This window comes from Papaver somniferum, chromosome 7 (genome assembly GCF_003573695.1).
Source record: "Papaver somniferum cultivar HN1 chromosome 7, ASM357369v1, whole genome shotgun sequence".
Lineage (NCBI taxonomy): Eukaryota > Viridiplantae > Streptophyta > Magnoliopsida > Ranunculales > Papaveraceae > Papaver > Papaver somniferum.
In genome coordinates, this window is record NC_039364.1 from 238,924,375 (window position 1) to 238,950,712 (window position 26,338).

The 26,338-nt window shown below is 37.9% G+C and overlaps 1 protein-coding gene across 1 annotated transcript in view; it reads left to right on the forward strand.

The window, feature by feature from the left end:
* Positions 1 to 26,338, forward strand: part of LOC113296232 (polygalacturonase inhibitor-like) — a 47,778-nt gene that overhangs the window by 11,992 nt on the left and 9,448 nt on the right. The window contains exon 3 of the mRNA XM_026544551.1: positions 25,943 to 25,955. Within this exon, the coding sequence (XP_026400336.1) occupies positions 25,943 to 25,955 (13 nt within the window). The remainder of the gene's footprint in view (positions 1 to 25,942; positions 25,956 to 26,338) is intronic.

Genomic DNA, 26,338 nt, shown 5'->3' on the forward strand with positions numbered 1-26,338 from the left:
TTGGATGGTATTAAAGACCAATATCCAAGTGTCAATCAATTTAAATCAACAACCAAAAGGTCGGATATCCTAATTGATTGAACAACACACAACCTGTGATATTTCAATTATATAACAAAATATAATGTGGAAAAGAAACAACACAGACACCAGAATTTTGTTAACGAGGAAACCGCAAATGCAGAAAACCCCCGGGACCTAGTCCAGATTGGACACACATTGTATTAAGCCGCTACAGACACTATCCTACTCCAAACTAACTTCGGTCTGGACTGTAGTTGAACCCCAATCAATCTCACACTGATCCAAGGTACAGTTATGCTCCTACGTCTCTAATATCAGCAGGATGCTACGTACTTGATTCCCTTACCTGATCTCACCCACAACTAAGAGTTGCTACGACCCAAAGTCGAAGACTTTAATAAACAAATCTGTATCACGCAGAAAAGTTTACGGTAATAGATAAATCCGTCTCCCATGAATATACCTAAAAGTTTTGTTCCGTCTTTTGATAAATCAAGGTGAACAGGAACCAATTGATAAACCAGACTTATATTCCCGAAGAACAGACTAGTATTATCAATCAACTCACAATAATCCTAATCGACGCAGCGAAAAAAGATATTGTGGAATCACAAACGATGAGACGAAGTGTTTGTGATTACTTTTCTATCTTGATATGCAACTAGTATCACACATGAGGTGTGGGGATTATGTTTCCCAGTTGCTAGAGTTCTCCTTTATATAGTCTTTCAAATCAGGGTTTGCAATCAATGTTAGCTTGGTAACAAAGTATTTAATATTCACCGTTAGATGAAAACCTAATTATATTCAAGCTAATATTTCTCAACCGTTGGATCGAAAACTTATCTTGTTACACACAAATGAAATGTCCAATTTTGGGTTTATGTAGCCGTTCCCAAACATTAACATTTGTTGGTTCAACAATAGTTAACCAAATGCTTAACCATATGATCACTTTCATATCCACCATATTCTTATTCACAATAACTAGTTCAAATGACTCAAATGAACTAGTTAGAGAGTTGTTCAATTGCTTAGATCTTATGTAACTACACAAGACACAATCGAAGCAAAAACGGTTTGATTCACTCGAATCGGTTCATGAACTTTTTAGCCACGGTTTGCAAAAGCATTCCTTAGTTTATATAAACATGAGTTCAAGAACAACTGATTTTAGATATAACCTTCTCAAGTTCGTGAATTGGGTTCGCGGACTTAAGCTCACAGAAGGAGTTCACAAACTCCATCAGAAATTCTCGGGTCGAGAACTTCCGCCAGTTCGCGGACTGAGGTCGCGAACTTGGCTCACGCCACATTCCGTTTCTCTTGATCAATAAAGTTCGAAAACTTTGGTCAAAGAATAAGGACTTATACATATATGTGTTTCCACAACAATGCTTATATCCTACGAATGGTTATGTAATTTAAACTCTCATTTCAATCATTGAAACATTTTCAGATGACGTTATATAGCCGTTATTCACAAACCATTTTTCGTCAGAGAAATTTCCAAAGTGATTGAAACATAACATGACATTCGTCACTAGGTAAAGATGAATTTGGCAAAAGCGAAAGCTTACCAACACATGTTTCGAGAAATAGATAGGCGAGTTACACTCGGCTCGAAATATCAAATGTGTATAATGAAAGTCTATATATCAAAATGACTTTTGTCTCAAGAGTAGGAGATAGTGTAGATAGACTTTTAAGTGACAGATAAGTTCAAGTCTCCACATACCTTTTAGTCGATGAAGATCCACCAGTTCCTTGAATAGTGCTTCGTCTTGTATGATGATTTCCATGGAGTCTTGAGCTCAACTACACTTTCTATCCTAGGCCGAGACCTTTATCTATATAGGCTAGAAATCAATACTTATAGTTTTGATCACTAACATTGACAAACATTCTTGAGATAGCAACACATGCGAGTTCGACCGAGCAATACTCTAACATTCTCCCCCTTTGTGAATTTTAGTGACAAAACTATTAATACATATGGAATACAAAAAATAAATAAATTAACTTTTGTAGCTCCTATTCCACATGCCTAATCTTCAACATTACTCGAAATCTTCGTCACTTCCAAGTACTCCAATGATCCCAAAGGTTGTAAGTTTAGTATCATCGTTGTTGAAAATCCGTAGCTATAACAACAAGAAAATAATAGTCCTCAATCATTGTTATACAGTGTCATAGTATCATTACACAGCGTCAAAGTCCAATTGTATCACAACTTCAACAACAATACTATGGTGATATGTATCATTCCCCCTTAGTCAATACTCCATCTCACATGGAAACCACTTCCCCTTACATAATGATCCGAAAACCATATGTATTTTTAGTGTGAACTACATATTAATTCTCCCCCTTTTTGTCAATAAAATTGGCAAAGGTACAAGAACGGGATCCTAATGAAATTTCCGAAAGAGACATTTCTTGAACAAAAGAAAGCAAAGGTATATCATCTAATTTAGATGCAATCATAAAGCCGACGCTAAATGCATTCATCAAGGAGTTTGTAAAGATACAAGATAACCCCTATAATATTCCATAGCCGCACTCCCCACAAAGATTCGGAAATTAAGCACAAGTTCAAAAAAACTATCCCCCATAAAATTTCATTCTCGAGAGAACAACAAGAGCGACCTTAATTTCGAAGGAAAAGAAGGATTTCTTTGGACATAACAAATCACATACAAGTATGAATTTGAATCCAAAATATTCAATTAAACTAACCACAAGAGAATCCATGATTAATTTAATCGACAAATGCTTTACATAAGTGAACTTATGGAGATTCAAAATATACAATTAGATTAATCACAAGAGAACCCGGAATTAATCTAATCGAAATACACAACCAAACTAATCACAAAAGTAATCAATTTAATTGGTCATGCTCGACATAAGAAAACTTATGGAACAAAAAATAAATAACCAAACAAGATGAATAATTTAGTTGAATATGCTCGACATAAAGTACCTTACGGAACAACAACATAGCTAATCATGAAAATAATCAACGCTCAACATAAGACACTTTACGGAGCCTGATGGTTTATCAAAAGTGATTGTAGTTGAAGTGGTAAAACGGATTCGTATCAGACTTGTGAAGAAAACAATTTTTATAGATTTAAATTAAACAGGCAACTAAATAAAATAATTCAAAGTTTTGGATAAAAATACCAAGACTAGGATTCCACCATTGACCAAATTAATAGTAAACTTTAAATAATATTCATGCAATTTTATCTTTAAAAATAATTCTAATATTTGCCTCAAATATATTCTTGAAGTAATAGTTGTAATCAAAGAGTATAAAACATCAAAAGTATTTAAAAACCCAGCATGCTTCATCAAATTAATTCACAACTATTCAATAAGAATTAATATTTCAATTCAATCCCATGCAAATAATCAAATAATAATATTGCAAATAAATAGTAAAATTAGAATTATACCAATTAATGTGGAACAATGGATTCCTCCGTCGCCTTGGCTAATGGGTTTAGCTCCTCATCCCAAAAACATAATCATAAGATGTATCCATGGCTTAATAATGTGTTTTTATTGATGAAAATGGTGTAAAAAGAAGTTTGCAACGCTGAATAAATGTTACAGCGTCACTGTTACAAAGTTGAAAAGGCTAAAAATAAACGATACAAGCCTCTGCTGTTGTAAAACAACGACAGTTGGGTGTTGAAATTAAGACTGCTGAAGAACGACGGACTCTGCGAGTCTGTTCTTCGTGTTCTTCAGGTTCTTCAATGGCAGCAGCAGCAGCAGCACCAATTCTCTGTAACTTCTTTGTTTCGGCTCTCCTGGACTCCAAACTTTTTCCTAAACTTTTCTATGACTTGAACCAACTCTTATATAGTCTTTTAATCCCCAAAAATCTCTACTGAATCCGACTTTTTCTTTTCTTTTTCTTATCTGCGCTGTTGAGAGAATATCTCTCTCTGATCTCCCTGTACGCGTTTATGAGCTATTATATTGCCACAAAACTCTCCCAAGACCTGAACAGGACCAAGTAGAGTTTTCTTTAGCGTAAAACTCTCCCAGAATCTCCTCAAAAAATCTTTGAAACGTAAACAGAACCATACGTGTCCTATTTGGACTCTGATTTCTTCTCCCGGCTATTCCAGCCCAATGTGATCGATCAAAACACATGTACCAGCTCTGTTTAGTCCATTCACATCCAGCCCAACTGATTTTGGGGGTTGCATCTCTTTAGAAACCGTCCATTAATCGAATCCAACTCTGCCAGTAAACATGCATGAAGTTTCCCGCCAAAACATTAATTTGAAAACGTGAAGAAATGTGATCTCCCCCTATCCAGTTCTGGTGTCCCTTTAGCAGCTGCCTGGAAATGGGTCACCCCTTAGTAATTAGGTTACCCTTTATCCAAAGTGAGAGTCCATATAGTAATTTTCTCCCACGAGCGCAAAAACCACTTTTTTAGCCAATTTCGCCGCAAAAGCTTATTTCTCCAGAAATACCTACAGGGACATAAAAAGCCATAATAAGTACAAAAATGGGTACTAACACAATATACAATTGGGCTATATTAGACACATAAATGCGTCTATCAAATACCCCCAAACTTATTATTTGCTAGTCCCGAGCAAATCAAAACTACAAAATAAAATCCTAACTCACTGTCGCAGGCATCGTCGATTTCATTTAGCGTATGCAATAAGCCTTTAAACCCCTAGGTGGCCCTAGTGGCCGAGTTATAGTCTCGGGAGGGCTTACCAGAGAGATACCCACAAAACCTGTTCTCCAGACCTTAGCTATCTACGCAGAACCTTGGAAGTCACTAAAGAATCTCCTTGGTTGGCATACTTATTGACTACAGGAAGAAGTACCCTGATGCGAAATTCCAATTGCTGTACATGAGTTTGCACTCAAGCATACTAAAATTCATATAAAGTGACAGAGCTCTACTCAGATAGTTGCACTATGGACATCATATTCGGAGTCAAAACTAATCACATGGATAGATCAAGAAGATGGATATAGAAAAACATATATGGTTTTGATGTTTACTAAGTGAACGACGTTTCCCATATCTGTCTGAAGGCCTCCGCCAAAATGAACATATCCTAATGGATTGAGATACTAGTCTGACTAATATCAACACACTGGCATATACAAGGGTACCAGTGGTCGATAACCTAACTCTAGGTCAACACAACTGGCATATACAAGGGTACCAGTGGTCGACTTTATTGAATTTATTCCTTTTGGTCAAATGGTCTGGTCTCAATTTCTTTTTTTTTTTTTTTTTTTTTTTTTTTTTGGTAACTACCATTTTTTTTCATCTTTTTTTCATTCTTTTTCTTTTTCAATTTTTTTTTTTTCATGGTATCTCAATCACTCTAATTCACCCTAGCATTGGTAACAACTTGAATCGTGGGCCCCACCTATCACTTAGAGAAACATAGTTTAAAAACAAAATAAAATAAAAATAGAAGTGAAAAGGACTCAACGAGATATGGTGAAACTATCATGTTATTTCTAACACCTGAGCTCTGTGCTTTTATGAATAGACTCTTTAGATGTTTCCATCTAATCAGATTGGTTCCTCAAACTCCTACAATCAAAATGCTTCCATCCACTTAGATTAGTTAGTGCAATCAATAGGCATAAATTTCTAGGCTCTGGAGTTTATTTATTGACAAGCTAAAAAGTTTCTTCCCACCCCCAAACTTAAATCTAACATTGTCCTCAATGTTTCTCATGAAAGAACAGTACCAAAATATAAGTAACATGAGGAAATAGTAAAGAGAGAGTTCGGAAAGATAGTACCTGAGTGAAGTGAAACCAAAAACTGAATACAAAAATTATACAACATACAAATCGCCTCGATGGTCAATCAAGGGTAAACAGGGTCCTCCAGAGGGACCTCCTCAACATCACTGTAGGAAAAGGCTCTAAAAAGGGCTTCAATCGCTGACCGTTAACCTTTGAAGAACTACTACCATCCAGTGTCTCGATCTCAACAGCTCCATGAGGAAAAACAGTACGGACCACAAAAGGACCGGTCCACCGAGAGCGCAGTTTCCCGGGGAATAGATGCAAACGAGTGTCATACAGAAGAACTTTTTGACCTGGAGAAAATGACTTCCGTAATATGTTTCTATCATGCACAAGTTTCATTTTGTTCTTATACTCCTTCGCACTATCGTAAGCATCTATACGAATCTCGTCCAACTCATTGAGCTGGAGTTTCCTATGGGCTCCTGCCTTGTCAAGTGAAAAATTTAGCTGCTTAACAGCCCAATAAGCTCTGTGTTCTAACTCAACAGGTAAGTGACATGCCTTGCCATAAACAAGCCGATAAGGCGACATTCCAATGGGGGTCTTAAACGCAGTACGGTAAGCCCATAAGGCATCAGTAAGCCTAGACGACCAGTCTTTCCGATTAGGATTAACTGTTTTCTCTAATATACGTTTTATCTCCCTATTGGAAACCTCTACCTGACCACTAGTCTGTGGATGATACGGGGTAGCTACCTTATGTGTAATACCATATTTCTTCATCAGAAGTCTAAAAGTCCCATTACAAAAGTGCGACCCTCCATCACTAATTATAGCTCGCGGTGTACCAAAACGTGTAAGTATATTATTTTTCAAGAACTCAATCACAACCCTATGGTCATTGGTTTTACACGCAACCGCCTCAATCCACTTAGAGACATAGTCTACGGCGACAAGGATGTATAGGTTACCAAAAGAATTAGGAAACGGACCCATAAAGTCAATACCCCACACATCAAAGACCTCAACAATTAAAATAGGGTTCAAGGGCATCATGTTCCTACGGGAAATGGTTCCTAATTTCTGGCATCGTTCACAAGTAACGCAGTAACTGTGGGAGTCTTTAAACAACGAAGGCCAATAGAATCCACACTGCAATATCTTAGCAGCAGTTTTCTTAGCACTAAAGTGACCCCACAAGCATGATCATGACAAAAGGAAATAATACTGGACTGGTCACTCTCAGGTATACATCTCCTAATAATCTGGTCTGGCAATACTTAAACAAATAAGGATCATCCCAAAAGAAGTGCTTAACCTCAGCTAAAAATCTAGAACGATCTTGTTTACCCCAATGTTGGGGCATTCGACCAGTAACAAGATAGTTCACTATATTCGCATACCAAGGTAATTGGGTAACAAAGAACAATTGTTCATCAGGAAAGCTATCCCTTATAGGAAGGGAATCATCTGGGGAACTAACAACTAGCCTAGACAAGTGATCTGCTACAACATTTTCGGCACCCTTTTTGTCTCTAATGTCTGGAGAAAACTCTTGCAACAACAGAATCCACCTAATCAATCTAGGTTTAGTATCCTTCTTAGACAAAAGATATTTTAAAGCAGCATGATCAGTATATATGATGATCTTAGAACCTAAGAGATAGGGTCTAAACTTGTCTAAGGCAAACACAATGGCTAATAGTTCCTTCTCGGTAGTGGTATAGTTCAACTGGGCATCATTCAGAGTTTTGCTAGCATAGTAAATCACATGAAGTAACTTATTTTCTCGCTGACCTAGCACAACACCAATAGCATAATCTGAAGCATCACACATGATCTCAAAGGGTAGGTTCCAGTTGGGTGCCTGGACTATGGGGGCGGTAGTGAGTAATGACTTAAGCTTCTCAAAAGCCTCTAAACAAGCATCATCAAAAACAAACTTAACATCTTTTGCAAGCAAATTGCAAAGAGGTCTAGACATCAAGCTAAAATCCTTAATGAAACGACGATAAAAACCAGCATGTCCTAAGAATGACCTAATATCTCTTACGGTTTTTGGGACCGGTAAAGTTTTAATAAGGTCAACTTTTGCTCTATCCACCTCTATACCCTTTGAAGATACAATATGCCCTAGAACAATTCCTGAACGAACCATAAAGTGACATTTCTCCCAATTAAGCACTAAATTCTTTTCCTTACACCTAGTCAAAACTAATGACAAATGATGCAAGCACTCATCGAAAGACGAACCAAACACTGAAAAATCATCCATAAAGACCTCTAAGAACCGTTCTACCATGTCAGAAAATATGCTCATCATGCAACGCTGAAAAGTCGCAGGGGCATTACATAGCCCGAAAGGCATGCGTCTATACGCAAAGGTACCAAAGGGACAGGTAAAAGTGGTTTTCTCCTGGTCTTCTGGGGCAATAACGATCTGATTATATCCAGAGTAGCCATCTAAAAAGCAGTAGTGACTATGTCCAGCTAATCTCTCTAGCATCTGGTCGATGAAGGGAAGGGGAAAGTGGTCCTTCCTAGTGACCTTGTTCAATTTCCTATAGTCAATACAAACACGCCAACCCGTGGTCATTCGGGTCGGGATTAACTCATTGTTATTATTCTGGACTACAGTAATACCAGATTTCTTGGGAACAACCTGAACGGGGCTGACCCACTTACTGTCTGAAATAGGGTAGATAATCCTGCATCTAATAGCTTAAGAACCTCAGTTCGAACTACTTCTTTCATATTGGGGTTTAGTCGACGTTGCATCTCCCTAGAAGGTTTGGTGTCTTCCTCTAAATAGATCTGATGCATACAAACAGTAGGACTTATACCCTTAATGTCTGCTATGGTCCACCCTAAAGCTTCCTTGTTGTTTTGAAGGACGGTTACTAGCCTACTTTCCTGATCTATATCCAAGTCGGAAGAAACAATCACAGGTAAAGTCTCAGACGGGCCTAAAAACACATACTTCAGGGTATCTGGCAATGGTTTTAGGTCCAACTTAGGAGGCTCTTCTAAAGAAGGAACTAGGGTAGACTTAGAAACTGGTAGTGGTTCGAACTTAGGTTTCCATCCATTACTAGTATCTAACAAAGGGGTTGAATCTAACAAAGCATTCACCTCATTAATTACATTATCATCATCAAAATCAATCCCAAAGTGAGCTAGGCATTTTTCTAATGGATCTTCTAACAAAGTGTTTGGTAATGACTCCTCGACTAATGTTCCTATCATGTTCACCTCTTCTATATTCGAGTCATCTAGTTCAGAGGGTAGCTTACTAATATTAAAAATGTTCAGCTCAATAGTCATATTACCAAAAGACAAATTCATAATACCATTTCGACAGTTAATGATCGCATTGGATGTAGCTAAAAACGGGCGACCTAAAATCACTGGTATTTGGTTCTCTGGGTCAGGGACAGGTTGGGTATCTAGGATAACAAAATCCACTGGATAAATAAACTTGTCAACCTCTATGAGAACATCCTCGATCACACCACGAGGAATTTTAACGGACCTATCAGCTAACTGAAGTGTCATCTGGGTAGGTTTCATCTCACCAAGTCCTAGCTTAAGGTACACATGATATGGAAGTAAATTCACACTGGCTCCTAAGTCAAGCAAAGCTTTCTCAACACGGTACTTACCTATTGTACAAGCAATGGTAGGGGACCCTGGGTCTTTATACTTAGGAGTAGTGGTATTCTGAATAATAGAACTCACATGACTAGCTATGAAGGCTTTCTTCTGGACACTGAGCTTACGCTTTCGCGTACACAAGTCCTTAAGGAACTTGGCATAAGAGGGAATCTGCCTAATTGCATCTAATAATGGAAGGTTGATATTAACCTGCTTAAAAACCTCCAATATATCATTAAAGTTGGACTCCCTCTTAGTCGGAACTAGCAGCTGGGGAAACGGGGCTCTGGGAACAAAGCCGGGCTTAACAGGACCCTCATTGGTCTCTTTGGAGACTCTATCAGTCTCCTCATTTTCTGGCTCAGCAGGGTGAACTACAGCATGTTCACTATCAGGCATGGCAACCTTGTTGTCAACTTTCTTTCCACTCCTAAGGGTTGTGACAGCATTCACATGATTGTACGATTTCTCTCCTTTTGGGTTGGGATCAGTACGACTAGGGAACCTTCCATCTTCTCTCTCACTTATGAACTTAGCTATTTGTCCTACTTGAAGTTCTAATTTGGCAAGACTCTGGGAATTATTCTTCAATTCTTGCCTAGTTTCTTGTTGAAAGCTCATGTGGTTCTTTGTTAGCATTTCATGGTTATTTGCTAACATAGTGAGAGTATCCTCTAAGGTAGAGATCTTTTTCTCGGAAGTGTTCTGAAACTGGGTTTGACCTGAAGAGTTCTTAAAACCAAAACCTGGGGGAGGCTGAGAATTGCTAGACTGGCCTTGACTCTGGCCCTTAGACCAAGAGAAATTAGGATGGTTTCTCCAACCAGGGTTGTAGGTTTCTGAGTATGGGTCAAACTTCTGACGGTTCTCAAACCTAGCATTGTTATAGACAGCATGGGCTTGCTCTTCACTAACCTGACCTTCCCAAAATGAATTATCGGGCTCTATTCCACAACTAGAGACTTGAGAGGCTCTATTAGGTTCAACAAGGGACCTATTTTTAGACTGGCCCATTTCAAAGCTTCTAACCTTCTAGATAAAGCAGCAAACTTAGCATCTGAACCAAAACTGTATCTACCACATTGGTGCTACTTCTATTGACCAAGAGTCTTTTAGGGGGTTCAACACAAGATTCCCACTGTTGGGATTTTTCAGCGATAGCTCCTAAGAAGGTAAAAGCATCATCAGCATTTTTACTAGTGAACTCACCAGCGCACATAGACTCAACCATGGCTTTGGTCGAATAGTCTAAACCATCATAAATAATTGTACAAGTTTCATATTATCAAATCCATGGTGAGGACACTGAGATAGGAGATCATTGAATCGCTCTAAAAACCTATAAAGAGACTCTCCCTCTTGTTGCACACTAGCACTAATTTTCTGCCTAACAGCTGCAGTTTTATGCTTAGGGTAGAATTTCATATAGAAGCAGCGATAAGTTCCTGCCATGTTTCTATGGATTCAGATGGTAGGTTGTTCAGCCAGGTCTTGGCTTTATCTCTCAAGGAAAAGGGAAACATTTAAGTTTCAAGACTTCATCAGTAAGGTCTTTATTCTAATTGTCCCACAGATTTCCTCAAAGTCCCTAATATGAAAATAAGGGTTCTCATCATCTTTTCCTAAGAATATAGGGATCATCTGAAGAATACTAGGTTTTATCTCGAAATTAGCCGTAGTGGCTGGCAATTTAATGCATGAAGCTCGGTTGGTCCTAGTTGGGAACATGTAATCTTTCAAAGTTGCCATCGCTGGCACAACAGAAGTACTAGGGGTACTTTCCTCACAAGAGACAGATTCTCAAAACTGAAGTTTCCAAAAACAGGGCTCTCCAAAGAAGAGTCTTCGAGCTCCCTGCTTAAATCAGAAGAACTACTAGGTTTTTCGCTAATCAATCGACCTAGAGTATCTCTTTTCCAAGCCCTATTAACAAAATCGGGCATACACTAAAAAGAATTCAAAAAGAAATAAAAAAAATCCTAACAGGAAGGTTCTAGCAATCACACAGCAGGCTGACTCGACTTTACCACAGCAAACCTAAAGATTTCTAGCAAACAACAAGCATGATGGCTCCACTTAGATTGTTTCTAGACCAGCTTCTAATCCTTCGAAAGGGAATTCGTTACAATTTGAGCAAACCCCTCTGGAATCAATCCGAGTTAAAGCAAGTTGAATCGAGGCGAGGGAAGCTCAGTGGAGCTTTGATACCCAAAACCTCACCGATCCAATGCGGCGCAGTCACGCATTCAACTCGCAGAAACCGTCAAGAACTTCGAGGTGTGCTTAAAAGAGTAACCAATATTTTTCGAATGATTGTCCTGTTAAGCTCGATACCCTATAGGTCTCTTTCTAGTCCAAATTTTAGGCTTAGGTTCGCTTTAGGTTTCGTTTTCCTAAGGCGGGCAAGAAGGGAGCGGTGATGAAATCCGAACCCTTATCTGTTTAGGCCAGCCTTGCCCTTTACTAGGAATATAAAAACAGTCCGGTTCGTCCTCAAACAATATCACCTTAAGGAGTCCAGTAACCCGCTTGCAGGAGATTCGGGTGTTTAGAATTTTACCTCCCGTACCAGACGGGCGAAGAACCGCTGAAGTCGACTCGGGCCACGACTCCTATGCCGTGTGCGAACCCGAGGGGCCGAGACGATATGTAATCGTCGTCCTTCCCTGCAAACAGTTTATATTTAAGGGTACCCTTCCGTAGGGTTTAAAAAAATAAAAATAAAATGTCCCAAAATTAATGTCCCCAAAAAAAAAAAAAAAAAAAGAAAGAAAAAAAACAATAAAAAAAAATCTCTCTTTTTTTTTCTCTCTTTTTATCAAAATAAAAAAATCTTCTTCTTTCGCTCCTTTAGCTTTGCTTTTCGCTCCCAAACTTTAAGTAAATCACCACAAGCTTTGGAAAAATTGTCTTTCGCTCCAATCTTCAAAAATCTGCAAGGAAAACAAAAAAAACCAAAAACGTAAAGAAGAACAAAAATAATAAAAAAAAAAAAAAATCTAAAAAAACAAATGTTAACTAAACATAGGTCCGTGTCGGCGGCACCAAAAATTGATGGTTTATCAAAAGTGATTGTAGTTGAAGTGGTAAAACGGATTCGTATCAGACTTGTGAAGAAAACAATTTTTATAGATTTAAATTAAACAGGCAACTAAATAAAATAATTCAAAGTTTTGGATAAAAATACCAAGACTAGGATTCCACCATTGACCAAATAAATAGTAAACTCTAAATAATATTCATGCAATTTTATCTTTAAAAATAATTCTAATATTTGCCTCAAATATATTCTTGAAGTAATAGTTGTAATCAAAGAGTATAAAACATCAAAAGTATTTAAAACCCAGCATGCTTCATCAAATTAATTCACAACTATTCAATAAGAACTAATATTTCAATTCAATCCCATGCAAATAATCAAATAATAATATTGCAAATAAATAGTAAAATTAGAATTATACCAATTAATGTGGAACAATGGCTTCCTCCGTCGCCTTGGCTAATGGGTTTAGCTCCTCATCCCAAAAACATAATCATAAGATGTATCCATGGCTTAATAATGTGTTTTTATTGATGAAAATGGTGTAAAAAGAAGTTTGCAACGCTGTATAAATGTTACAGCGTCACTGTTACAAAGTTGAAAAGGCTGAAAATAAACGATACAAGCCTCTGCTGTTGTAAAACAACGACAGTTGGGTGTTGAAATTAAGGTTCTTCAGGTTCTTCAATGGCAGCAGCAGCAGCAGCACCAATTCTCTGTAACTTCTTTGTTTCGGCTCTCCTGGACTCCAAACTTTTTCCTAAACTTTTTTATGACTTGAACCAACTCTTATATAGTCTTTTAATTCCCAAAAATCTCTACTGAATCCAACTTTTTCTTTTCTTTTTCTTCTCTGCGCTGTTGAGAGAATATCTCTATCTGATCTCCCTGTACGCGTTTATGAGCTATTATATTGCCACAAAACTCTCCCAAGACCTGAACAGGACCAAGTAGAGTTTTCTTTAGCGTAAAACTCTCCCAGAATCTCCTCAAAAAATCTTTGAAACGTAAACAGAACCATACGTGTCCTATTTGGACTCTGATTTCTTCTCCCGGCTATTCCAGCCCAATGTGATCGATCAAAACACATGTACCAGCTCTGTTTAGTCCATTCACATCCAGCCCAACTGATTTTGGGGGTTGCATCTCTTTAGAAACCGTCCATTAATCGAATCCAACTCTGCCAGTAAACATGCATGAAGTTTCCCGCCAAAACATTAATTTGAAAACGTGAAGAAATGTGATCTCCCCCTATCCAGTTCTGGTGTCCCTTTAGCAGCTGCCTGGAAATGGGTCACCCCTTAGTAATTAGGTTACCCCTTATCCAAAGTGAGAGTCTGTATAGTAATTTACTCCCACAAGCGCAAAAACCACTTTTCGCCGCAAAAGCTTATTTCTCCATAAATACCTACAGGGACATAAAAAGCCATAATAAGTACAAAAATGGGTACTAACACAATATACAATTGGGCTATATTAGACACATAAATGCGTCTATCAAATTTAAATGGTCATGCTCGACATAAGAAAACTATGGAACAAAAAATAAATAACCAAACAAGATGAATAATTTAGTTGAATATGCTCGACATAAAGTACCTTACGGAACAACAACATAGCTAATCATGAAAATAATCAACTTGGTCGTTTAACGCTCAACATAAGACACTTTACGGAGCCTCACAGTAACACATAAAATATGGATATGGGAAGATCAATTACTGCGGAATACACAAGGATTCATTCTATTTTCCATCACTATTCGCATAACGATATTTAATAGAAATAATCCTTGCAAACAAAAGAATTTAACCTATCTTCCATCAATAATTGACATAATAGGCTTAACTGTTGTATTTGTCAAAAGTCTATTCATTCTTTTATCAATACATGCATATCGACATACGAAAGACTTTACTTTTGGCAAGGTATGGGATAACCATAGTTCACGGACGCCAACTCTCATATCCCATAACATTGCAATATATAAAATCATAAAGATTAATACTGTAAAAATCATCTTCCAAACAAAATTTAGAATTTAAACCAATAAATCTAAAAACATGAAGATGAAAATGTTGGAGATAGCTATGTGTAATCACAATAATGGCTATTCCAAACTCTAGTTATTCTTCTAATAAAAACAAGAAAATAGAAGATTTACTAGGAAATAAGACCTTTGAAGAATTCTTTATCCCCGAACTCCTTGTTGTCAACATCCATTGGAATATAAGGTTCATTAAGGTAGGAGTTTATATCAATAAACCTTCTCGGCTGATGTTGTCGAACCTGGGCCTTATGAATCTCATGAGTCTTAAACACAAAATCCTTTATTTGTTGAATCTCCTTTCGCATCTCCTTCAACTCTTCAAGAACACCAAAAAACTTCTGAGAGTTTGAAGGAACGGCTCTTGGCTTCCTCACATTCCTTCTTTTTCTTTTCAAGGTAGGAGATAACAGAGATTTTTCTTTTTCCTTCATGATTGATGGCTTAACAATCATATTAACATCTTTTCCATCGGAAGACATCATGCTTGGAGTATCCATAACGAATGGGTTTGTAAGAGGAAATCACAAATTGAACTCAACAAGTAGTCTTGAGATAGAAAGAGGTTTTGAGGAAGGAAAAAGGAATGTAGGGTTTTGAAACCTTTAAACAGGTTCGCACACGTCCAACTCACAATCCTATAAAGGGTGGAATTATCGATAATAACCCTCCTTTGATAGACAGGAAGAACAAAAAATTAAGAAAAGAAGAAAGAAAAATTTTCCTGAATCCTGAGAGGTACAAAATCATTGTCTCTTTTGATCAGGCACATGAGACAAGATTTCCAAATCAACACAATCAAGTTGCGTTATGGTGAACAACAATTTGTCCACCGTTTTCCTCTTGAGAGGAATCCACAGACCTCTGTCTATCAAAAAGATTCGACCATATTCTCTTCTCTAATGGTCTTGGTTTACCCTTGGAAACTAACTTCTTAGACGAAGATAAAATCCTACATACCTCAGCGGTCTTCTGAGCAAGTTTAATCTTCCTTGCTAAATGATTTGCTCTTTGTTAAAGTTTGTTGACGTGCCTCAATTGGTGTTTGTACTTGTAACCCCTTGAAAGTTCATGATCCTTCAGAGAACAATACGAGCACGTCAAACTAGGATAAAAGTCAGGCTTCTGTGATGTGCACGCATCTAGACACATGGTGGAACCTGAAACATTACAAACATAGTTTCCAAGTAATGGGTCAATTTTTTCTTCAAGATTAGTTGGATTATCTTCTGAAAGAATATTGAGATTGATGTATGTATTGCTACAGTTATCAAAATCAATATTTTCACCAAAAAGTATAACACTTGATTTCTCTTCTTCATTTGAATCATAGTTGTCAGACATTTCATCAAGAGTTGCAGCAAGACCTTTGTTCCCGGTGTATTTTCTACGATTTGGGCACTCGTTTGCAAAATGACCAAATCCCTTAAACTTAAAGCACTGAGGCATATCCTCATCATCAGTTTCATATGTTTCCTTATTTTTTAGTAGGAATGCGATTATGAGGTTTAACTGGTGCTTTAGGCTTATCTCTGGAGAACCGTTTACTTCTCTCCAACACAAGATCTCTAAACTGTCTTGTGATCATCGAGACTGACTTGTCAAGATCATTTGATGAATCTGTCTCAGATTGATCATCTTCAGAGATATACACTTATTTACTATTATCAAGTAATTTAGTGTCCTTTTGTTCTTTGAACGTAACATCCTTAGTTTTGGATGAATGTTGGTGATCAAAGATCTTAAGCTTCCCAACCAGCATATTTCTGGAGAGATTATCAAGGTTATTTCCCTCAACGATGGCATGCTTCTTAGAATCGTATCTGGATTTCAGCGTTCTGAGAATTTTCATCACAATGTCCTTTTCAGGAATAGTCTTACCCAATGCAAAGGATGCATTAACAATTTCAGACACTTTGTGATTAAACTCATCAAATGTTTCTTCATCTGCCATACGAAGGTTTTCCCAATCAGAATTAAGGTTTTGAAGCCTCACTTCCTTTTCATTGGTATTACCTTCAAACACGGTTTCTAAGATATCCCAAGCTTCTTGCGACTTAGTGCAGTTTGACACATGGTGCTGAAGATTTGGGGTAATGGCATGTATAATGGCATTCAAACCATCGGAATTTAGCTTTGCAACATTTATGTCGGCATGGGTGTATTCACCAATAGGCTTGGGAACGTTTACATCTCCAACTTCCACGACGGAAACATTATACCCATTAACAACATATACCCATGATTGAAAATCACGTGCTTGAAGAGAAGCTCGCATAGCAATTTTCCACCATAAGTAATTAGAGCCATCGAAGACTGGTGGTACGTTAATTGAGATAGCACCTCTGTCCATAGAGCCAGATCGCTACAAACACAGACTTGTTATATTTCTCAACCGTTGGATCGAAAACTTAGATTGTTACACACAAATGAAATGTCCAATTTTGGGTTTATGTAGCCGTTCCCAAACATTAACATTTGTTGGTTCAACAATAGTTAACCAAATGATTAGCCATATGATCAGTTTCATATCCACCATATTCTTCTTCACCATAACTAGTTCAAATGACTCAGATGAACTAGTTAGAGAGTTGTTCAATTGCTTAGATCTTATGTAACTACACAAGACACAATCGAAGCAAAAACGGTTGATTCACTCGAATCAGTTCATGAACTTTATAGTCACGATTTGCAAAAGCATTCCTTAGTTTATATAAACATGAGTTCAAGAACAACCGATTTTAGATATAACCTGCTCAAGTTTGCGGACTGGATTCGCGAACTTAAGCTCACGGAAAGAGTTCATAAACTCCAGCAGAAATTCTCGGGTCGAGAACTTCCGCCAGTTCGCGGACTTGGCTCACGCCATATTCCGTTTCTCTTGATCTACAAAGTTCGCAAACTTTGGTTCAAGGAATAAGGACTTATACATATATGTGTTTCCACAACAATGCTTATATCCTACTAATGGTTATCTAATCTAAACTCTCATTTCAATCATTGAAACATTCTCAGAGGACGTTATATAGCCGTTATTCACAAACCATTTTTCGTCAGAGCAATTTCCAAAGTGATTGAAACATAACATGACATTCGTCACTAGGTAAAGATGAATTTGGCAAAAGAGAAAGCTTACCAACACATATTTCGAGAAAAGATAGGCGAGTTACACTCGGCTCTAAATAGCAAATATGTATAATGAAAGTCTATATATAAAAACGACTTTTGTCTCAAGAGTAGGAGATAGAGTAGATAGACTTTTGAGTGACAGATCAGTTCAAGTCTCCACATACCTTTTAGTCGATGAAGATCCACCAGTTCCTTGAGTAGTGCTTCGTCCTGTATGATGATTGCCATGGAGTCTCGAGCTCAACTACACTTTCTATCCTAGTCCGATACCTTTAGCTATATAGGCTAGAAATCAAGACTTATAGTTTTGACCACTGACATTGAAAAACATGCTTGAGATAGCAACGCATGCGAGTTCGACCGAGCAATGCTCTAACAATGGGTACATACAAAATTAGAGGTTTATGTTGATGACATGCTCGTGAAGACCAACGAATCCGGAGATCACGTAGAAGATTTGAAGGATATTTTTGAACAAATGAGAGCGTACAAGATGAAGATAAATCCTGGGAAGTGCATATTCGGAGTAGAGTCGGCGAAGTTTCTGGGGCATATAGTCTCGAAGAAAGGAATCGAAGTGGATCCAACCAAAGTGCAGGATGTATTGGATATGCCATCACGGCAACCATAAAAGATGTGCAGAAGCTAAATGGACAATTAGCAGCCATAAGAAGATTCATTTCAAGACCTTGGACAAATGTAAACACTTCTTCGACATCTTGAAGAAAGGAGCAAAGTTCACATGGACACAGGAATGCGAACGGGCGTTGCAAAACATAAAGGAACATCTCATCAAGTTGTCTATCCTGAAAAAACCAGAACCTGGAGAAGAATTATTGATTTGTCTCGCAGCTACATCAAATGCTCTCAATGCAGTTTTACTTCGCTCAGATGAAGGAGTAGAAAAGAAAAATTTTTTATATTAGTAAAACCTTCAATTCCGCTGAGAGAAATTATCCGAAGATTGAGAAGTTAATTCTAGCTCTGGTATATGCGACACAGAAGTTACGAACTTATTTTCAAACTCATAAAATCAAGGTGCTGACGAGAGTCCCCATAGAATTTTTTTTGTATAACACAAAAAGGGTAGGAAGAATCGGAAGATGGAACACTCAAATTGATCAATTCGGGTTGAAATACGAAGTTCAAACTTCAACGAAATCACATATAGTCGCAGATTCTAGCTGAATTTCCCTTAGAAGAAGATAAAGAGGCAGAGAAAATGATGGATATGGAGGAAGAACGCCCAGACCCAGAGGATTTACTCAAAGAAAATCATCCGCGAAGATGTGAAATATTTGTTGATGGATCTTCAAACAGTTCAGGTGGAGGCATGGGAATTGTATTCACTTCGCCAGGAGGAATGAGAATGGTTTACTGCTTTCGATTAGAATATAAAACAACTAATAACGAGACAGAATATGAGGCAGTGCTACACGCTTTGAGGATAGCTAATGAAATGGAGTTATAAGAAATAAGAATAACCAGGGATTCGCAATTGGTGGTTCGGAAGATTGAAGGAAGGTATAATGCAAGTGATTCCACAATGCATAAGTACTTACAACTTGTGAAAGAATACTCTTCTCGAATACCAAGTATAATTTCGAGGCACGTATGCAGAGAAAATAACAGACATGCTGATGGTTTGGCTTTCATAGCTTCGGTGATTATCGACTCCTCAATTAAACATATTCGCATCGAGCGATTAATGTAGCCATCAGTGAGCAAAGAAGGTGAAGATACAAATATCATGCTCGTGGAAAATGAAGAAGCAGAAACAGAACTAGATGACAAAGATTGGCGAGCTCCCATTTATAAATATTTGAAGATTGGCGAATAAGATCAAGATCAAAGCGAAGAATTATGAGTTGCGAGAAGGAATCTTGTATCGAAGGTCATTCTTGGGCCCGTTGATGAGATGTCTGTCGCAGAAAGAAGGGATTGAAATAATGAAGGCAATACACTATGGTGACGCTGACAATCACAGTGGTACCAGATCTTTGGCTCATAAAACTAAAACACAAAGGTACTTTTGGCCACATATGCACAATGATGCAAAAAATATTTCCACGAGATCTTTTCAAATATTCATGAAGAAAATACCTATTTGGGTAAAATAAGACCTCATCAATAGGAAAGTAAGACCTCACTATGGGGCTGATAAGCCCCACGAAATAAAACAATACATGTTTCTATGGAAACATTTAACTCTTCGCCTAGGAAGGCTGAGGACTCGCTGCGTGCACCTTAGTTCGTACGAAAGAGCAAGAGGCACATATGTAATTCCCAACGCACGTCGTGTTGGAAAACTCTCAGAGATATTAAATAGGGGAAATGATAAGACCTATCCGCTGAGGGTCCCTTTTATGATGGCCTTCAGTAAGGGGTGCAGAAATATGACAAGGGCGCCGACGTATTCGATTGAGCTGCGGGTGCCTGGAACGTCTGGAGCGTTACCGGCCATGTGTATATGGGCAGTCCTGGCTACGATGCACTCGGTCCCAAATAAACCCCACCTAGGGTGTGACTTCGTAACCATAAGCCATATCGGCGAAGGGATAAGAAGTCACGAAAACAACTGATTGTTGTAATAACCGGATGGGAAGAGCTCAACATGCATGTTGGGGGTAACTTCCTTGAAGGGGCAGTCAGGAGGAATATAAAGGGTCGACATCCTCCAGATTAGGGGAGATGTGTGACCAAAAAAATACGGCAATATCATGGGGCTATTATTCACGGGAGTAACTAGGCCTGTCGTATTGTCGCGAAATAAGACCTCAACACAAAAAGCTAAGGCGAGGTCGATGGATCTTTATTTGTAAGAATAGAGACTTCCTGAGACTTCGTCGTGAAATTAAGACCCTGAAAAACAGGGTGAGGCGCAATAAAACCTTAACCAGGAGACGCAATAAGACATCAAAATAACAACTCGCAATCAGGAATGAAAAAATAAATTCGCATCACGAAACAGAATCTATAATAAAATATGAATACAAGAGGCAAACTCATGAGACAAAGCAAAAGGAAAAATTATCATAAGTAATATATCTTTATCACGAGATAAGAGTTAATGTTGCAGCAAAATAAAAAATGACGAATTACAAAAGATAAATTCCAGAGTCACAAGCAAGAGGCAGGATCATCATTCTGACATCGAACTAAAGCAGTAAGATAATATACGAAGAAATACATGTATGCTTCGGAACTACACAAAAAAATAAGAGACAAGTATATACTTTTATATTTTTTATTCTTTTGAGTATTTCCTTCGCCAAAATTCTTATTATTTGAAAGCAAAAATAGAGGTAAGTATATACTAGAGGCAAGAAGATGTCAAGGGCAAGTTCGATATTTTTACTTTCAAGAATGAAATTAATTCCGTAATACTAATTCTAGAATACATGCAAACATAGATACACCATAACATATAAGTCACTTAGGATATCACACAATTCGGGTATCAAGTTATGATTATACGAGACATATCCTAGCTATACTAACTATATTCATCTCAAGATACAATAGAAATTCTGAGACAGATAAGGAACCTGAAAGATGATATATTAAAGTGCAAAAAGATCAGCTTGGGAGCGCCCAGTTTAAAAGGAAATGTCAAAAGAAGCAAAATGTCAAGAAATCAACAAGACGAGGAAAAGAGAATCAAGACTGAAGAGGTAGTTGCTAAATGGGAATAGCTCCAGTAACTTCTACCTCGACAGTACCACCACCAGCTTCATTAGTCTCCACTTAGATAGTACCAGCATCGTGAAATTGATTGGGAAGATTCGCCGAAGATGAAGGTTCACTAGTTGTCTTCGTAGGAATTGAAGCTTTGTCCTTCGTGACTTCAATTTCAGTCTCTTCATGATCATCAATGTCTTCGTCACTCTCCTCCTCGTCAGATAAAGTCTTCTCATCATCATCTGGTTCATCTTCAGAGAAAACTTCAAGATCAAGGGGTTCGCGAGGGAGACCATGCTTATCGCAGAATTCATTGAAAAGTTTAACCTTGGAATCTTGAGCATTTCTACGAGTCATCTTTGGAACCTTGGCAGCATCTATCTCCATTCTGTTCGTGTCCTCATTGAGATCTTTAACTTTTTCCTTGAGCTTGGAGACCTCGTTGGCAAGTTCATTTCTCTCACGAGATAGATGGACGACCTGGTTCTTGAAATGCTGCTCAGATTCTATGAAGATAAAAGAAAAGAGATGAGAAGATTAATGAACGAGGAATAATATAAAAATAAAATATTACTTGCAACGTCTAAAACTACCTTCCTTTTGAAAGATGGTAGAACTCAAAAGTCTTTTGGATATCTGAATTAAAGTGGTGAAGTCTAGAAACTTCAAGATTCGCGGCTTCAAGTTGAAGACATATCTCATGATACGAAATATCCCATCCTTTACCATGGCCAGATTCAAAATCATTTTCGACAGCATGGATAGTAACAGAACCTCTACTCTTGGGAGGATTTGTAGGCTTTAAACTCAAGGAGGGGTTAGCAGGTCTTTTACACTGAAGTTTCTCCAAACGAGAGAGGAGAAATGTCACTTCATCTTTTAAACTAGTATTTTCAGTACGAAGATTCTCCACTTCGTTACGAGATTTGCGAAGATCAGCTTCAGACTTATCTTTCCTCTTGATTATGCGAGTTTTATCTTCTTCCAACCGTTTAGTTAGAGCTAAAGACGAAGAATGAAGATTCCTTGAAGTCATGAGAAGATTCCCAACCCGTCTTAGCTCAACTTTCAAGTCTTCATTCTCTTTATGGAGATGAAAGTTTAACTCTTCATTATTTGCACTTTCTACAGCTAGACGATATCTACTTGCGAAAACAGAGTCTCTACCTTTTCCTTTAAAATCTCGTTTTCTATCACATAACTATCAATTTGGGTTGTAAGATTCAAGTTCTCTGCACGAATATCTTCAAGCAAGTCTTTTGCCTCATTAGCATACATTTGAGGTTTCATACATCGAGCTTGACGAAAAATAAAATAAGAAAATAAAGAAGATAAAGCTAAGGAAAAAGTTAAACACGTGAAGGAAGGAAACTTACTGCGAAGTTCGTCAGCTTTTTTCTCCTGCTTGCCAGCGAATTTCTTCTCCTCAGCAAGATCCTTCTCCAGCCTTTTAATGCGAGCATTGGCGAGATCCAGTCTTTCACGAGACAATCTAGTCTCGATGAGGTTAGCCATGTGGCGATTCAACTCCTGCGAAATATCGTGTAAAGATAAGAGAAGGATTCACGAAATACTGCAAAGGAAGAAACTAAGACTTACCAAGCCCATTAAAGCAGCATGTTGTTGAAGAGACAAATTCAGTGAATCATTCTCCATGAAAGATTGATTTTCACCAATGAAGGTATCAGAACAGAAAGAAGCCAAGGATTCCAGAGCAGGGGACCTCAGAGATGCATCCTGCCGATCTGAAATGTAGATCTTCCTCAGAAATCAAGATCAGGAAGATAAGCAGTATCATCCACCTCGAACATCTTCTTCTTGCCTTTCTCTTCCTCCTTCTTATCCTTACGGAGTTTGTCGGGAGAGTCTACCACTTCGATGATCGGAGGAGTGAGAAGGGAGGAATTCACATTCTTTGAAGACTTGGAAGGAGTAGCTTCTTGGTGTGAACCGGTTGACTGATGCTTAGGGGGAGAAGTAGATTTACTTGAGGCTATGTTAGAAATCTTTTACTCGAGTTAACTCAGTTAGATTCAAAACCCTGCAATGACGTGGAAACAGCAGCAGTTGAAGGATTGGTAGGGTCATTCCGCAAGATACGAAGTTAAAAATAACTCGGAGAAAAGAATTTCGAGATAGAGAAAATGAGAATACTTGATCAGTGTTGGGAGACACCAAGGAACGCTCACGTTTTCTCTGACCTCTAGTTGACCCAGAAGCAGCTTGAGGACCGGGAGAGTCATCCTTCTTCTTACGATCCTTAAGCAAACCAGCCGGAGGAGTCGGGTACTAGAATAAGAAAAATAAAGTTAAGAATAACATTGATGAGAGGCGAGCGAATTAAGAGGAAAATGGACATTACCCCAACTGGCATCTCAGACCATTGGAACCTCCCAGGCTCATAAGCTGCGAAGTGATTGTGCTCAGGGAGAGGACCAGAACACTTCCATCAAGATTCAAACCCCAGACCAAGGGACCCTCCACAACCAAGGGAAACATCATCCAATCTTCATCGTTAGACCTACGAAGACGATCATTCTTCGAACGGCCAAAAGGGTCTATGTCTTGAAGGAGAACTTTGAACGAGTCATCAAAAGTGTTTCGAGCGAGCTTTACACCCCATTCTTGATACTTCATCGTGGACATGGTTTTACCAGAGTAATTCGCAACAAAAGAGTTAATATTATAAGATTCTTGCTTCCACGCCATCAATCTCACCAAACGAGTTAATATTAAATCTCACCAAGACTCTTATAATATTAACTCTTTTGTTGCGAGATTTAATATTAACTCTTGGCAAAATGTATGTACAGAAAACCTACTCGCCACGTAGTCAAACGAGATTGCACGAAGTAAGTGAATAAATCTCACCAAAGGATCTTCTAGGCTAAACCCAAGGATGGATGTCACTGATGGGTCAAATAAATTGTCAGAGTTACTTTTACGAATATTGGATCTGCGAAGTATAAATTCTTCCCTGAATAGAGAGATTTGCGAAGTGTGTATAGATAGCCGATAAGCGAGATAAAGACGGCTGGGCGAGAAGATAGTTAATGAAGGATAAGTTACGAAGCGAAGTGATCGCAAGATCTACACGAAGATAAATTTTCGAACAAGAAATTGAGACAGTTGTACAGAAAAGTTACCGAAGATATCGACGAAAGAGATGGGAAAAATTTATTGAAAATGGCTTGGGCGAAGTATGAAGTAAAAGGATTATAAACAGATGTACCCCTGTTTTTATACCCGACTTAAAAATGTACCCCCGTTTTTTTCCCATTTACAAATATAGGTCTGTTGGATGTTTTCCATCCAAAAATGTTAGAAAATTCAATTTCTCGTCACATGGTCAATTTATCATGAGAAAATAATACCACGTATTTGTTGACCACCAATACGACGTGTTGCAGATATCAGATGCACATCTAAGTCAAAGAGATCCCTAAGATATCTGATGGTTCAGATCGACTAAGTTACTTTGTTTTCTCCGCCAACACGTGTGGGATTGCTGGACCAGAAAAGTTTTAGATGAAGATGGGGGAAAAGAAGAGAAGATAATCTCGTAAACCCTTTCTTCTTCAACCCTCTTTTCCTCTCTCTGTTTTAGATAGAAACTTTGATTTTTTTTCTCTTTGTTTGTAAACGAGTAAGTTAATATGGTGAAGTGTTAAGACGCGGAAAGAAGAAGGAGAAGAAGAAACCAGAAAAAGAAGAAGAAGAAGAAGAAGAAAGGTAAGTGAAAAATCCTTGGAGTTATCTGTGTGTTTGATTGATTAAAATTTTTTCTAGGGTTTCTGTGTTTTTTCGATTTTGGGTTTGTTTGTTTGATTTCAGTAACCAATTATAGGGTTTCTGTAAATGTTTGATTTTAGGCTTTTCTGTTCTTAAGGATATGAGTTTTGTTTCTGCAGTAATTGATGGTTGGGTTTCGATTGTGTGGATTCATTATAGGTTTGTGAATAGATTTTAGGGTTTCCGTTTTTTTGAAGTTTCAATTGATTATAGGTTTGATTATAGGTTTGTGACGAAATCATCTAATTATACCAAGGAGGAAATCGTTTGTGTCGTGAGCATTTTTCTTCTTTTGCTTAAATTTGTCTTAAATTTTATATACTTAAACCTTGAGAAAGTCCAGATTGGAAAGGAATATGTCCATGTTTTAAAGCAGTACTAAGCCTTGTTTTAGTTGAACTTTTTATCCAACCTTTTAGTAATAGTTATGCCAATTTAGATGTGAAGTCGAGCTAGTTTTATGGTTGATATGTTCGCACCACCATCCATTAATTGTTGCAAGATACATGCATCTACTTTGTCTGATGCTCAAAACCAAAGGCCGGTTTCTTCATTCCATAATCTGTAATATCGTCGCCTCGTAATGCAAATTAGAAGAAGCTGGTGATCAACGTAGAATTACTTCTTGTTGCAGTTCTCCTTTGTACTTGCAGCTATGAGAGATTCAGTTGTGATTTCTTCCCTAGATCTTTGACAGGAAATATAATTATTTCCATTTAAACTCTTTGCCCAAAAAACATAACAGACATAGCAGCACACAATATGTGAATTGAATGAGTCATTTTTTTGTCACTCACATGCAAAATAAGATGATCTAGCAGTGTGAACATTAGAGGGTTGACAATATAAGCACAGGCAGGAATTATCAACAACACAACACAACAGCGTCGCAGAACAATTTCAGAAAGGATATAATAAACGACATCAGCTAAAATCATGAGAAAGATGTGATGATCCTGCGAAAATTAGAAAGTTTGCGAGATTAACATTTGTAAGCTTGCGAGAATGTCGCGAGCCATATCCGAAAATAAAGGGACAGATTAGCTGTCATCCACTATGTATTTCCCTATAAATAGTCGTTCAACTGAGAATAGAAGGGGGGATCTTTTTGGGTAAGAAATAGGTAAATAGGAGAGAGAAAGTCTAGCGCAGAGGTCATTCTTGATTCCTTTATCTTTTCTTGTAAGAATATTCAAAGATTGATC